This window comes from Malaclemys terrapin, chromosome 18 (genome assembly GCF_027887155.1).
Source record: "Malaclemys terrapin pileata isolate rMalTer1 chromosome 18, rMalTer1.hap1, whole genome shotgun sequence".
In the NCBI taxonomy this organism is placed as follows: domain Eukaryota; kingdom Metazoa; phylum Chordata; order Testudines; family Emydidae; genus Malaclemys; species Malaclemys terrapin.
This window is the reverse complement of record NC_071522.1, coordinates 1,947,686-1,962,763: the sequence shown is the minus strand read 5'-3', so window position 1 is coordinate 1,962,763 and position 15,078 is coordinate 1,947,686. Positions and strand designations below refer to the sequence as shown.

The following is a 15,078-nucleotide window of genomic DNA, read 5'->3' as shown; positions in this document are numbered from 1 at the left end:
CATCCATCTTGGTTAGTACAGTGTTCTGTCTTGATGAGCAGTTCATTAACCTCTGGGACCAGATTCAGGCTTTGGTGCATTGGTTGCAGTAGCTGGGCCCCGTTGGAGGGTTAAGTAAATTCAGGAGGAGAGCTTGATGTTGAAATATTGCAGTTGATCTGAAATGGCAACTTTGTTCAGAGAGCCTTAAAAATGAGCATTTTGTTTTAAAACTAGTGGTTTTACAGACTAATGCAAGAGAGATGTGGTATTAAGTGACTCTTTTAAACAAAAAATCATATTCTTCATAAATACATACAGGAAATATTTTTTTTTGAAAAATCATCATAAAATGAAATCTATTCAAAATCATTTGTCCTTTATCACTTCCTGGGATCCATTGCGCTATTCACTGTTTCATTATAAAAATATCTAAGATCAGGATAATGAGTTAAAATAGCCTGAAGTGTGTCTGGCAAAATGTGTATTTCTGAGTTGGCACACTAAACAGACCTTAAAATGCTTTTTGCCCTCTTGCAGTTTTGGAACTGCTAATTTATTTAGTTTTGTTCTTTCGGGATGGGGGCAGTGAATCAGCAAGATGCCCCAAGATAGTTCAGTGACTTCTAGCTATGTTTTTTAAAGAACTCTTACTCCAGTAGGAGTCAAGGATCTGAAGCTATTGCTGGGGTCACCTCAGGACTTGCAATTAATCCAAATGTTAAGAAGCACATTTGAGATCGTCGCTGTTACTAAGGCTTCTGATAACAAAAGGTTTGTTTATTTAAAAACAAAAAACATAATTTCAGATGCACATCTGACTCTCTGTCACGTTATCTGTGGTTGAAAGAGAGGTTTTGGTGCTTTGTGCCTTCTAAGGAGCTTGATCATCTGTTCACCTGAGACCTCCAGGAAATGGAAAAACACGCTGCAGCTGTGTTTCACTGTGCATTCTAGAAATATAGTACTCTAGATTCCTGAAGCATAGGCTGCTTGAAATGCTCAACTTTTGTTTCTCAAAATTGCTGCCAGATGTGTCACCTCTACTGAATCCCCCTGTGTTTTTGAGACCAGAAATGGCGGTTACCACCACTTTGGAAGACTGAAGGAAAAAGGCAGTAAAAACCATTCTTAGAACCTGTGCAACTGAACATACAGAATGTGAACCTGACAGCTTCAATGCCTGTGGAAGGCTGTGGTGTCAGGATGTTCGTGAGCCTTACCCAATGTATGCTACGTCGTCGTTTGAAAAGAGGAAGTCTGTTTTATAGGTTAAACTTAAAAGCTGAGGCCAGACCCAGTGCCTGGGACTTGCTGCTAGCATTAGGGTTCTCTATGGAGCAAATACCTACAGCTTTAGAACGGATGGTGGCAGACTCACTGAAGAAGCTGATATCTGAGACGTATTTAGAAGTATTTGTTTGCAAAGACTAACTTACAGTAGAACATCTGTGACTTTTGCTAGCTTTATATTGGCTTGTCTAAGTGATGTGTCACTGTGCCTTGTAGTAAAAAGGACTCTTTCATGAATTATAGAAGAACACTTGACTAGCAGTCACTTATTTCAGGACTCTGCTATTTAGTGATTGGTATTTAAAGGCTAGTTAATACTAATGTAGTAATTGGCTCTTCTGTAGTGCCTTGTATCAAAAGCTCTCAAAGCACTTGACAAAATAAGGCCTCAGTCCCTTAAGTTCAGGTACTTACATGGTCCCCATTACTGCAGTAGCTGAGCTCTCACACTCTCTTTCAATGTGTTTATCCTCACCAGACCCTGGAAGGCAGGGATGTGCTATTCTCCACATGGTACAGATGCAGAACAGACACCGAGGTTAAGAGATTTGCCCATGGTCACACTCGGTGTCTGGCTGAACAAGGGTATTGAACTCAATCTCCCACTTCCTATGCTAGTGCCTAACCAGTGGATTTACACACTGCAGGGAAGCGGGCTCCTTGGGCTGAAGTACGTATTGCATCATTGAAGTTTGGCTAACAACTGCAGTAAACTTCTACAGAGTTAAACTACAAATAAACACACTTTGAAAACAAAGTACATGGAAACGGGGTCCTCTGTTTATCTGACAGAAGTTGTTTCCTCTGCAACAGTTAGTGATCTGATTAAACCATAACTTGTGCAGGAAAAAAAGATCTTAGTTGAAAATTACTGTTTTAAAAACACTAACAAGATAAATGTCTTGGGAAAAGAGTTAAAAAACAAACAAACAAAACCCCTCAAACATCTCTTCTGCTGTTGTAACACTGAGAGAAGGCTACAGAATGGCCAGATTTCAAAATCCCACTGTCCTGGGGGTGGTGGTGAGCTTTGTCCCCATCACCCCTGGAACTGATTTGGTTTAACTTGAGTTTCTCATTTAGATGTTTTTTCTTTCTGTGTCTGCTTATGCTGATTTTTGTCATCAAATCTTGCAAGGGAAACTTTTAATTCAGTTCAGTTTTGATAGTGAAGGAGAAAATGGTATTGATGTGTATTTGTAAGTTTGTTCACATTTGTTACTGATGTGAGACTAACTTCCACGCCCCTAAAATCTTTGCAGTTTTCCAAATTCTCTGCCACGTTTCCTGCTTCAGCCAGCCAGTCTGCTGGTTTTTCTGTATGCTTTCTACTGGAGCTGCTCATGGCCACAGTCCAGGATCCTAGCAAATACTTTTATCCAATTCTGTTGCTTCCAGAAAACTGAAAGAATTGTAGTTAAGCCGTATCAAAAGGGTTTCCACCCTTCCCAATCTGTGATCAAGCAGTAACTTTGTAATTCTTTCACCAGTGGCCTTATCACATAGACAGGAAGGAGGATTGGACAAAGGAGATTAAAATATAGTGGGAAGGGAGGCACAGAAAATGCTATTCCAAGGAATATGGACTTTGACTCATGTATGCAGTATATCATCTCTCAGTTTTGGAGATACTGCACCATGTCAACAAGAGTATCTGTTCATTAATGGCTATGGGCTGATTCTTTGAGTCAGACAAATCTTACCCTCATATATTCAAGTCAAACTGCATATATCGTGTGTTGGTGGACTACCAGGGCCTTCTTATGATTGATAGTCACTGATGCAGAGAATGAATGTGTTTTGCTGCCAATTAGCTGATTCTAATGCACTGGTAGGTATAATGCATTGCCTCTTCTCTTCCTGGGCAAGTGAGTTTCATGGCAACAACTCACTTACAGTATGTCTACACTGGAGCTGGAGGTGGGTAAATGTACACACACTAGTTCTTATTGAGTTTGTGCACTAAAAATAGAAGTGGATCCCAGAGGCAGGGTGGATTAGCAACTCCAAGCCCAATCCCATCAAGGACCCTAGGCATGTACGGTAGTTGGGACAGGGAATCCGTCCCACCCCTCACACACTATCTTTATTTTATTTTTTAGCGTGTTACCCATACTAGCTTTTATTGAGATGTCTCCTCAAGCTGGAAATTACATCTCCAGCTCCAGTGTAGAGACACCCTCATTGAAGAGGGGTCCTGGCAGTAAACTAGAAGACAAATTCTGTCACTCGTTTTGGGGAAATTTTATGCTACGTTTCTTGGACAAGAATCTGACCCAGTCTTATGGTAGGCTCTAAATGAACTTTAAGACCACACTGTTAGAATTATAAAGGTGCATAGGTGTATATATTTAAGGGCAGTGAAACTTGCATCTATTAATGCCATGATTTATATGGCGCCAAAAGGGTAGTCTAGTTTTCTTGATGCAAAGGACAGGGCAAGCACCACAGTAGTGGAAAATAAGTGCTTAATATGGAGGGCTGATTTTTAAGAGCAGAATATTTTAAGGTGGAAGTGAATGTTTTAGAAGACTATAAGATTTTATAATTTGCTTAATTGGTGATAAAAGGTTTATTACAAAGAACCCTCTACAGAGGGAGCACAGTCAACGAACCTGAATAAAATGCAGAAGATTCCTGGCAATGGAAGCTCGCAGAATTATTCTGGGCCAGCTTGAAATGCTCTGAGTTGCAAGCTGAATCTGAAAGTAAACTGTCTTTGTATTCCTCTTGTAGTAACCCTCCATTGAGCGAGGAAATGTTGCCTCCAGGGGAGTGGATGTGTCATCGCTGCACTGTACGCCGAAAGGTAAAACCTCTTATCCAAACAAACTCAGTTCTCTTTGGGTCACTCTTCTAAAATGTTAACTCTTTAGTATTTTCCAAATATTTGTCACTCGTATTTGAGTCTTTCTGCCCTTTTTTCCTCCTACCAACCTTTCTTTTCCCACCCCCACAGACACAGATACAAAACCTTAGAGTTCTGCTCCAGTGTGTGTGAGATCATGGAATCGCAGGAAGTAAAGTGAAGGTTAGACAGCTTGGCAGAGCAGAGAGGTTTTGATTAGGAGTAGGTGGATAGAAAACTCTAAGCCAGTCCCAAATTCCTGTACTGATTTTTACTATTAGAAATCACAAAACTGAACTTTAAATCCAGACTTACAAACATTTAATTTAGTAACATACCCTCAGCAAACAGCAATTTTCCACATTTAATCTTGAACAGGAAAAAACAAACTGCACTAAAAATATCCCAGAGGGAATAATTCTGCACGGGCAAAGGAGATGGACTAGTTGTGACTTAATATGGCTTCCCATCTTTAGTGTCTGATGCTTTTATTGCAGTGCCTCATGATTCTGGCTAGCAAAAACAAAACTGTGACCCCACAACAATTTCCATAGCAACAGACTGAATTGCTGTGAATTATGACTTCCTTATTTGCAAGAACAGGATGGAGAGATGATTCGGCAAGATTGTGGCTTGGTTTTTTGACATGCTATTTCCCAGGAAGCTCTCCTTGCTAAATGTAAACATGATTTTGCAGCAATGACGTCTTCAGACTGTGTACCCAAGTGTTTAAAGAGTTTCTGCACCAAACTATCCAGGAAGCCATTCATATGAAGTGCCACACAAATTCACCTCCAACATATTCTTTTTTCCAACTTGCCACCTTTTATCATGGTCTCTTGCTCCTGGCAAATCACTTGTGATGCTGTTATATCCTGAAGACAGTAACGCTTCAGAAACTTGTCTCAACAATAAAAAGGTCATCTTAAAAAGAGCAATGGATTTTGCTTTTTCTAACTCTTTTCCTTATCTTGAATGGCTTAGCCCTTAATTTTCACTCATTCCAGCACCTCACACAAACAAGAAATGATGCTTCCGGAAAAACTGTATCCGACAAAAGGCTGAGTTTCTGGTGGCTCAAATTTGTTGTTGTTTTTTCCCCCCTCTGCTCCTGATTTCTTTCCTGGTTGGTTTGTTTGGTTGGTTGGTTTTTTTTGGGGGGTGGGGGGTGTTCCCCTCCTCCTTTCCCATGTGCCCCTGGCTTTGCACATTTTCTCCCTTGGAGGTTCATGTGCTGCACATCTCACAGCTTTCATGTAGATTGATGTGAATGCTAAGTCCTTAAACTGTGCTGATGCTGCCCCTTGTGACTCATAATAAATTATGCCCATTGCACCTTCCAGACTAGGACCACCAAGAACTAATGGTGGCTGGCTAGAGACCTCAAAATTAGGGCTGTCAAGCGATTTTAAAAAAGGAATCGCGATTAAAAAAATAGAATACCATTTAAATATTTTTTGGATGTTTTCTACATTTTCAAATATATTGCTTTCAGTTACAACACAGAATATAAAGTGTACAGTGCTCACTTTATATTTTTGATTAAATATTTGTGCTGTAAAAAACAAAAGAAATTGTATTTTTCAATTCACCTCATACAAGTACTGTAGTGCAGTCTCTTTATAATGAAAGTTGAACTTACAAATGTTGACTTATGTACAAAAAAACCTACATTAAAAACAAAATAATGTAAAACTTTAGAGCCTACAAGTCCACTCAGGCCTACTTCTTGTTCAACCAATTGCTCAGACAAACAAGTTTGTTTACATTTGCAGGAGATGATAGTGCTGCCTGCTTCTTGTTTACAATGTCACCTGAAGATGAGAACAGATGTTTGCATGGCACTGTTGTAGCCAGTGTTGCACAATATTTACATGCCAGATGCGCTACAGATTCATATGTCCCTTCATGCTTCAACCACCACTGCAGAGTACGTGCGTCCAAGCATTTGTCTTAACGATTTGTTGACTAAGAAATAGGACTGAGTGGACTTGTAGGCTCTAAAATTTTACATTGTTTTGTTTTGGAGTGCTGTTATATAACAAACAAAAAAATCTACATTTGTAAGTTGCACTTTCACAATAAAGAGATTGTATTATGGTACTTGTATGAGGTGAATTCAAAAATACTATTTCTTTTGTTTATCATTTTTACAGAGCAAATATTTGTAATAAAAATAATATAAAATGAGCACTGTACACTTTGTATTCTCTGTTGTAATTGAAATCAGTACATTTGAAAATGTAGAAAAGACCACCTTGGCTTAACCACGAGATCTTGCATGATCTAAAAAATAAGAGTCATATAAAAAATGGAAACTAGGACAAATTACAAAGGATGAATATAGGCAAATAATACAGGAATGCAGGGGCAAGATTAGAAAGGCAAAGGCACAAAATGAGCTCAAACTAGCTACGGGAATAAAGGGAAACAAGAAGACTTTTTATCAATACATTAGAAGCAAGAGGAAGACCAAAGACAGGGTTGGCCCACTGCTTAGTGAAGAGGGAGAAACAGTAACAGGAAACTTGGAAATGGCAGAGATGCTTAATGACTTCTTTGTTTCGGTCTTCACTGAGAAGTCTGAAGGAATGCCTAACATAGTGAATGCTAATGGGAAGGGGGTAGGCTTAGCAGATAAAATAAAAAAAAGAACAAGTTAAAAATCACATAGAAAAGTTAGATGCCTGCAAGTCACCAGGGCCTGATGAAATGCATCCTAGAATACTCAAGGAGCTAATAGAGGAGGTATCTGAGCCTCTAGCTATTATCTTTGGAAAATCATGGGAGACGGGAGAGATTCCAGAAGACTGGAAAAGGGCAAATATAGTGCCCATCTATAAAAAGGGAAATAAAAACAACCCAGGAAACTACAGACCAGTTAGTTTAACTTCTGTGCCAGGGAAGATAATGGAGCAAGTAATTAAGGAAATCATCTGCAAACACTTGGAAGGTGGTAAGGTGATAGGGAACAGCCAGCATAGATTTGTAAAGAACAAATCATGTCAGACCAATCTGATAGCTTTCTTTGATAGGATAACGAGTCTTGTGGATAAGGGAGAAGCTGTGGATGTGGTATACCTAGACTTTAGTAAGGCATTTGATACGGTCTCGCATGATATTCTTATCGATAAACTAGGCAAATACAATTTAGATGGGGCTACTATAAGGTGGGTGCATAACTAGCTGGATAACCGTACTCAGAGAGTTGTTATTAATGGTTCCCAATCCTGCTGGAAAGGCATAACGAGTGGGGTTCCGCAGGGGTCTGTTTTGGGACTGGCTCTGTTCAATATCTTCATTAACGACTTAAATATTGGCATAGAAAGTACGCTTATTAAGTTTGCGGATGATACCAAACTGGGAGGGATTGCAACTGCTTTGGAGGACAGGGTCATAATTCAAAATGAACTGGACAAATTGGAGAAATGGTCTGAGTTAAACAGGATGAAATTTAACAAAGACAAATGTAAAGTGCTCCACTTAGGGGGAAAAAAAATCAGTTTCACACATACAGAATGGGAAGAGACTGTCTAGGAAGGAGTACGGCAGAAAGGGATCTAGGGGTTATAGTGGACCACAAGCTAAATATGAGTCAATAGTGTGATGCTGTTGCAAAAAAAGCAAACATGATTCTGGGATATATTAACTGGTGTTTTGTGAGCAAGACACGAGAAGTCATTCTTCCGCTCTACTCTGCTCTGGTTAGGCCTCAGCTGGAGTATGTGTCCAGTTCTGGGCACCACATTTCAAGAAAGATGTGGAGAAATTGGAAAGGGTCCAGAGAAGAGCAACAAGAATGATTAAAGGTCTTGAGAACATGACCTATGAAGGAAGGCTGAAAGAATTGGGTTTGTTTAGTTTGGAAAAGAGAAGACTGAGAGGGGCCATGATAGCAGTTTTCAGGTATCTAAAAGGGTGTCATAAGGAGGAGGGAGAAAACTTGTTCATCTTAGCCTCTAAGAATAGAACAAGAAGCAATGGGTTTAAACTGCAGCAAGGGAGGTCTAGGTTGGACATTAGGAAAAAGTTCCTAACTGTCAGGGTGGTTAAACACTGGAATAAATTGCCTAGGGAGGTTGTGGAATCTCCATCTCTGGAGATATTTAAGAGTAGGTTAGATAAATGTCTATCAGGGATGGTCTAGACAGTATTTGGTCCTGCCATGCGGGCAGGGGACTGGACTCTATGACCTCCCGAGGTTCCTTCCAGTCCTAGACTCTATGAATCCAAAAACAGTTAATAAATTTCAATTGGTATTCTATTGTTTAACATTGCAATTAAAACTGCGATTAATTTTGAGTTAATCATGTGAGTTGACTGCGATTAATCAACAGCCCTACTCAAAATTAAATCAGTTGCTTGCCAAACTCCACCTTTAGTCCCCTGAAAATTGTATGTATTCCATGTTCCTTTCCATACTCACCCACTTTATTAGGGTGGCTTTTCATTACTTTGTTGACTCCCAGTGGCTGATTCTTCATTGTAGGCAAGTACTCTGCATGCTTCTTCGGACACTTGAACCCTTCTGTGCCCCAGCCTCTGCTATTGCAGCCCTTAGCTCCAGTGTTGCTCTCTGGCCTTACCTGCAGCCCCCCACGGACTCTCCTGAGCAGAAGTGGCCAGTTCTTGTGTTGTGCTGGCACATTGCGGTTTTTATGTGCGCTCAAGTCATCGTTCTAATTCTTTTCTCGTTTTTGAGTAGTCCTGCTATAAATGGACTCAAACACTGCAAAGCCTGCTGCACGGTGCATTATTCTAAGAGGTGTCATTGGTAAATATGGTCTTCCAAATACATTGGTTGGTTGACCTCTTGAGTATTAATTTGAAACCTGATGCCACTAAATATGTTCCTTGTGTCCAAACTGGATTTGAATCCAAGTCTCCAGAGGCAAAAGGCAAGTAGGCTAACCTCCTCCCACGCTTGGCCGCTCTAACTGCTTTAGTAATTGTATGACTTAGTCACACTAGTAATAACCAATTGCTTTTACTGGCTTAAGGCTAAATGTCATGGTGAGAAACTGTTGCAATAAATGTCTTGAGCTCTTGTTCATGTAGCATTTCTGAAAACTGTTTAATCTTTACTTATGTATGTATCAGGGCCAATGTACTTATTTATCTGGCCTGAGTGGTAAGTGTGATTCTTCATGTTCTGCAGAAGCGAGAACAGAAGAAGGAGCTGGGGCAGGTAAATGGATTGGTGGACAAATCTGGGAAAAGGACCACCTCCCCTACCAGTGACACAGACCTGTTGGACAGGTCTAGCACCAGCATCAGGGCAATTGCACATGCCAGGATCTTGGAACGGAGAGCAAGTCGGCCTGGCACTCCCACATCTAATGCCAGCACTGAGACTCCCAATTCCGAGCAGAATGTAGACGATGAGGACATAATTGACGTGGATGATGACTCTGCCCTTGCGGAAATGGACTGTGGGCAGCCCCAGCTGAAGCGACCCTTTGAGCTTCTTATTGCAGCTGCCATGGAAAGAAACCCAACCCAGTTCCAGTTGCCGAATGAACTGACCTGCACCACAGCACTTCCAGGTGAGTAAATATTGTCTGCTGGCATAGCTTACTGTTCAGAGCTGCAACTGGGGGTTGCAAATGTGCTCTTTGCCGCCTCTGTGCTCTCGTTTGTCCAGCTTGTGCGAGTTTCTACTGACATGCTTTTCTAATTCTGGCTCTGATGCCCCCTCCTCGTGAAAGTAGATGGTGCGGGTGTACGCTCTCCTCCAGCTCCTCTTCTGGTGTGGCTGCTTCACTGGAACAATAGATGAGTGTTTGTTTTGCTCCAGGGCACGCAGCAGGACTTGGAAATCGGCATTTTGCTATTAAACAGGACTGCCCTGAACTTCAATAGTTTAACAGAGTAGTGTACTGTCTGTACAGCCACTCTCAGACGCTCTCTGCCAGACCAAATGACACTGGCAAGAGGATTTTACCAGCCAGAGGAAGTCTCCTTGTATTTTGTTAGGACTGTTCATTGCCAAACTTTCATTCACTGCCATTGTACTCCTGGAATAGATTTTCATACTAAGTAATAAATTGATCATTTGAAAACTCACTTTAGCCTAGATGTTGTCTCTGACTAAATCTAGATGGCTTCTTGCTTTCTTGTCTCCTGTCTACAAATGAGACCGGCCTGCCTTCATTTTATCTTTTTATTCCTCATCTCCCCTTCTTTTAAATTGATACCAGATTTAAGTCAGGGCTGTGGTGCCCTAAGCAGCTTTGCTAGCCTCTTCCTAGATCAGTCTGTTTGTTTCTGCCAGAGATGGATGTGTATATCCATCTGTTCCAGTTACAGTGATCAGAATAGGAGCTCTGTTACACACAGGTAATACAAAACCTTTTCATTTACTTTTCAGGTACGAGTAAGAGGAGGAGGAAGGAGGAAACCACGGGAAAGAATGTTAAGAAAGCACAACATGAGCTAGACCATAATGGTCTGGTTCCCTTGCCGGTGAAAGTCTGCTTCACATGCAACAGGTACCCAAGTCTCCCACTTCTGGGAGTTTCACTTGGTGTGGGTGAAATTCTGTTGTTTGTGAAAGAAGTTTGGCGTCCTCTGCTTAAATACCAGTTTTGATCTTAAAAGGTATTGGATAAATAAAAATTGTGCAGTAGTGAGTGTAATTTATGGTACATGTAGAGGGTGTTAGGAGAAAATAACCCTCAGAAACAAAAGGCAGAACATCACTGACAAAGATGCATACCACCAGATTATGCTCAGAAATGGTTAATCACAAAACCATAGAGCTAAATATTTATGCAATGTTGGGTTGTTGGAATAGTGAACCATATCTATGAATTTAAGTCCCAGCCCAAAAAGTCAGTTTAATAGTCTAAATCATTTTATTGTGGAAACTGAATCACAGTACAGCTATGCTTAGTGTTGTCTTTCACTCTAAGTGAGCTGTCGGAAGAGAGGAGGAGCTTCAAGTAAGCTTTAAAAAAAGAAACCTACGAGATGGCTGATGGCTTCATTAAATGAATTGTGTGTGGCTGGGAAGAACAAGCGTATTTGAAAGAACCCCTCTCATGTCCAGTTTTTTATGACCTCTTCCGTCTCTCTGAAGTAAAAGTTCCCATTGCAAAAGACTGTACCTCTCTGAGGAGTGGAGTAATTGGGAATAACTGAACTCCCTGGAGGTTGCTCTTAGCGTCCATGAGTTTCCTTGGTAATGAGCTTACTGGCCAAAGCAGTAGTGAATGAGAGCAGCGTGTTCAGAACTTCTATGGAGTGCATGGGGAACAAAGGACACTGCTCCAGTCCTACCCGAAGGATTTTACAATCCAAGACCCCCATCCTGCACTTGGATCTGCATGGGCAGATCTTTGTGCCCATTTGACTTCAGTCCACTAGGACTCCACACAGATCGAATTACACCATTGTTGCCTAATTTTAGACAACAGCAACAAATAATGCAGGGGAAAGGAAGGATGAGAGCTACAGTAACTTTATTAGGTTACATAAATTGTGACACTGGGGCTACTTTGGTCTTTCTAATTATTGGCTACAAGTGATCCCTCCCCTCCCACTTGTAGCATAAGAAGGTGGTGAGCAACATTAATTTTGGTTTTCTAGGAAATACTAAAAATAGCAGCTGTTTCCCTGTTTCTTTGCAGGAGTTGCAGAGTGGCACCTCTTATTCAGTGTGATTACTGCCCCCTCCTGTTCCACATGGATTGTCTTGAGCCCCCTCTTACTGCCATGCCCCTGGGCAGATGGATGTGTCCAAATCATATTGAACACGTGGTGGTAAGTTTATAACAGTAAATGGATGTTAAAAGGACGTGGTCAGATTCAATTTTATTAATGGACTAATTTAAAAAAACCTCAAACTTTTAGAGTTTATTGCTCCTGCATTGGTATTTCTAAGGATGTTTTCAACAAGCAATAAACTGACTATACACAAAGTAAACACACTGAAAAAGTAGAATATTGATTTTGCTAATTTTCCTTGCTTTAGTAATTGGTGTTTGTGACTCTGAAAAGCTTGATTTTCAGACAAATGTGATCAAGTTGACAACCTCTGAGACAGAAGGAAAGCAGTAGATGAGAGCTACAGAGAAATAACTTTCAGCTTCTTCATACCAAAGTCTAGAACTATATCCCCCCAAAACCCTACCCTTTTCTGAATAAGGAGTTCCTTGTGTGAATCAGCTCTCTGTTCCCTCTGCTTCAAGTTGGTGGGGACTACTTTATAGTCAAATATTCATTATACTGATGGCTGGTATCTAAATACATGTATCAGGAGATTGACTGCTTGTGAGATTACACAAGCAGACATTAACTTATTGGGCCACTGAAAGATTTTATCTTTCGACTTTATAGAGTTGTACCCTCTAGCAGAAACAACTTTATATTTTTTGATTCATAAACATAGAGCACTAAAGCTGAGCTGATGGTATTGGTGGTACAGTACTAACTGACTGTGAAAGAGGCAGCTATTGTTTGGAACAGGTATTGGGATCGGTCATCCTAACTATGCCAGTATTATATCTGCTCTTCCAGCTGAACCAGAAGAACATGACCCTGAGCAATCGGTGCCGGGTTTTTGATCGGTTCCAAGACACCATATCTCAGCATGTTGTCAAGGTGGATTTCCTGAACCGAATCCACAAGAAACACCCTCCCAACCGCAGAGTTGTTCAGTCAGTGAAGAGAAGAGGTTTGAAGGTAAGTGAAAACAGGAAACGTTCTGGAGAACCTTGCTTACATGTTTTAGCATAATAAAAAGGCATGTAACAGGCGTGTGCTGGATTATCAAGTCTCTAGTCTTTGGTATGTCCCTAGCAGGGCTAGGAAGAAGTGACGATAGCACCTGAACTCAAACTTGGGAGTGGAGTACTGCTGCTTTCCAGTAGCTACATTTAGCTATCCAGCCTACCAATGAAGTAGCATTACACAGTTTTGCCACTTGATGGCAACTACACACCTTTCAAATGCAACTTTAAGAAATGCTGTTGCCTTTCTAGTGAGTGGCACTCATGCTTCAAAATTGGAAGGTTTTTAAGTTACTAAGAGCTCCCTATATTACTTATTTGTATATGAGACGAAAGCAAGCATACACCATGCAAACCATCCTGTTTTTATGTGCTCTAGAATGTGTAAATATTTTTCTGCAATCACAGCAGGTCTACAATTTAAAGTTAGTAAGGTTTCTAAATTAAACTCCTTTGAGTAGTAAATGTAAATACACTTTTGGAACAAGTTGGGAAGATAAAACAAAATGGGAGGGAATCTTTACTAGAACCTCCAGGCTAAGACTAGATACTTATCAGTCTATGGGGGATGGATGAAGGATTAATGGACTCAAAGCTGCCAGGGCAGAGGGTATCCTATTAAATGTGTGGCTCAGAGCCCCACAGTTGAAAGCATTGCTTTTTGTCATGTACTAATTTAGAGAAACTGAAAAGTTCTTTAACCTGCCAAGCATGGGATCCAGGCTTCGGTTTTCTTCTGCAGTGTTTGAGGTGGCTAACTTCTAAAGCAGAGTAGAGATATGGAGGAACTTCTTCTGTAGCAGGTGCTGAAGTCAGAAGAACCAGTGCTGCTTCACGTGTTCTAATTTGTCAGCAAAATACCTCACCCAATCTAAATGAGGAAGAATAACTCAATATAATGGGCATTTGATTCTAAATAAATGTATTTCCCCCGCTCTTTTTATTTTGTTTGAATGGATGCATTCATGCTACAGCCAATACACTAAGGACTCAAGTCCAGATCTGGTATAAGCATGGGGAAATTCCATTGACTTCAGCAGAGTTGTGTCAACTTAAACCAAGTCTGCACATAGTCCTGAAACTTTCCTATCTTCTGATGTCCCCTTTTCGTATTCTACTCTGCCACAGTGCTGACTGGTGTTGGCACAATCTCTGGTTTCTTTGGCCTGGAAACCATCGGCCAGTAGTAAATTTGGATAATACTTGTTAAGAATGACTATACTTTAATGGAACGCACCTGTAATTATCTAATGTCTCCTCTTCCCTCCTGACAATTCAGGTTCCTGATGCGATAAAATCTCAATACCGGTTTCCACCCCCCTTACTTGCACCTGCAGCAATTCGGGATGGTGAGCTCATCTGTAATGGGGTCCCTGAGGAATCCTCACAGAAGCACCTTTTGAATTCTGAGCACTTAGCCAGCCAGTCAGAACAACAAGAGGTAAACGATGGCAAATGTTTTGGCTCTATAGCTTCTTTGCTGTGCATTTCAGTTAGATATGATCAAAGTATCTTTCTGAATAGCAAGTCTAGAACATATGTGCAGTGGTGACTGTTTCTTCTCTCTCCTCCCATGACCTGTCACAGCTCTCGTTGAACGCTTCCTTTTGTCCACTCCCCAGACAGCTGTGAGGGGATCCAGCTGCTGGATTGTGTGTTAAGCCTCAAGTCTGAATGGAGCCCATGCAGTGTTCTTATCTCAGCACCTCCTAGGCACACTCCTAGGGTACAGTCTTTGCCCCACCACCAGGTTCCTTTGTTCTGCTGCTGGCACCTTTCCACTCTTCAAATCCCAGCCCCCTACCGACAAGCTGGGGGAAATGTCTCCCAGCTCCAGCCAATCCTCCTTAGTATAGCTACTGGATGGTCAGAGTACCAACGTTCAAGTCCATTGTGCCCAGACTGGTGTCTGTGACCTACAACTCATCAGCTGATGGTGGATACCTATATCATGCAAGTTCCTCTCATCGTCACACCTCCCATGCACAGAGAGAAGGCTGTTTCTGACAGAGGCTGGGGGAGAGTGAGGAGGGTATAATGCTTGGTGTGGTTTGAGTGTTTAAATTTTTTGTCATTAAATTAAAATATATGGAGATATACCTATCTCCTAGAATTAGAAGGGACCCTGAAGGGTCATCGAGTCCAGCCCCCTGCCTTCACTAGCAGGACCAAGTACTGATTTTGCCTCAGATCCCTTAGTGGCCCTCTCAAGGATTGAACTCACAA

General features: G+C 41.2%; 1 protein-coding gene across 1 annotated transcript in view; it reads left to right on the top strand.

The window, feature by feature from the left end:
• Positions 1-15,078, top strand: part of PHF12 (PHD finger protein 12) — a 45,903-nt gene that overhangs the window by 16,521 nt on the left and 14,304 nt on the right. The window contains exons 3-8 of the mRNA XM_054008276.1: positions 4,009-4,081; positions 9,279-9,666; positions 10,491-10,611; positions 11,752-11,884; positions 12,641-12,805; positions 14,132-14,293. Of these exons, the coding sequence (XP_053864251.1) occupies positions 4,009-4,081; positions 9,279-9,666; positions 10,491-10,611; positions 11,752-11,884; positions 12,641-12,805; positions 14,132-14,293 (1,042 nt within the window). The remainder of the gene's footprint in view (positions 1-4,008; positions 4,082-9,278; positions 9,667-10,490; positions 10,612-11,751; positions 11,885-12,640; positions 12,806-14,131; positions 14,294-15,078) is intronic.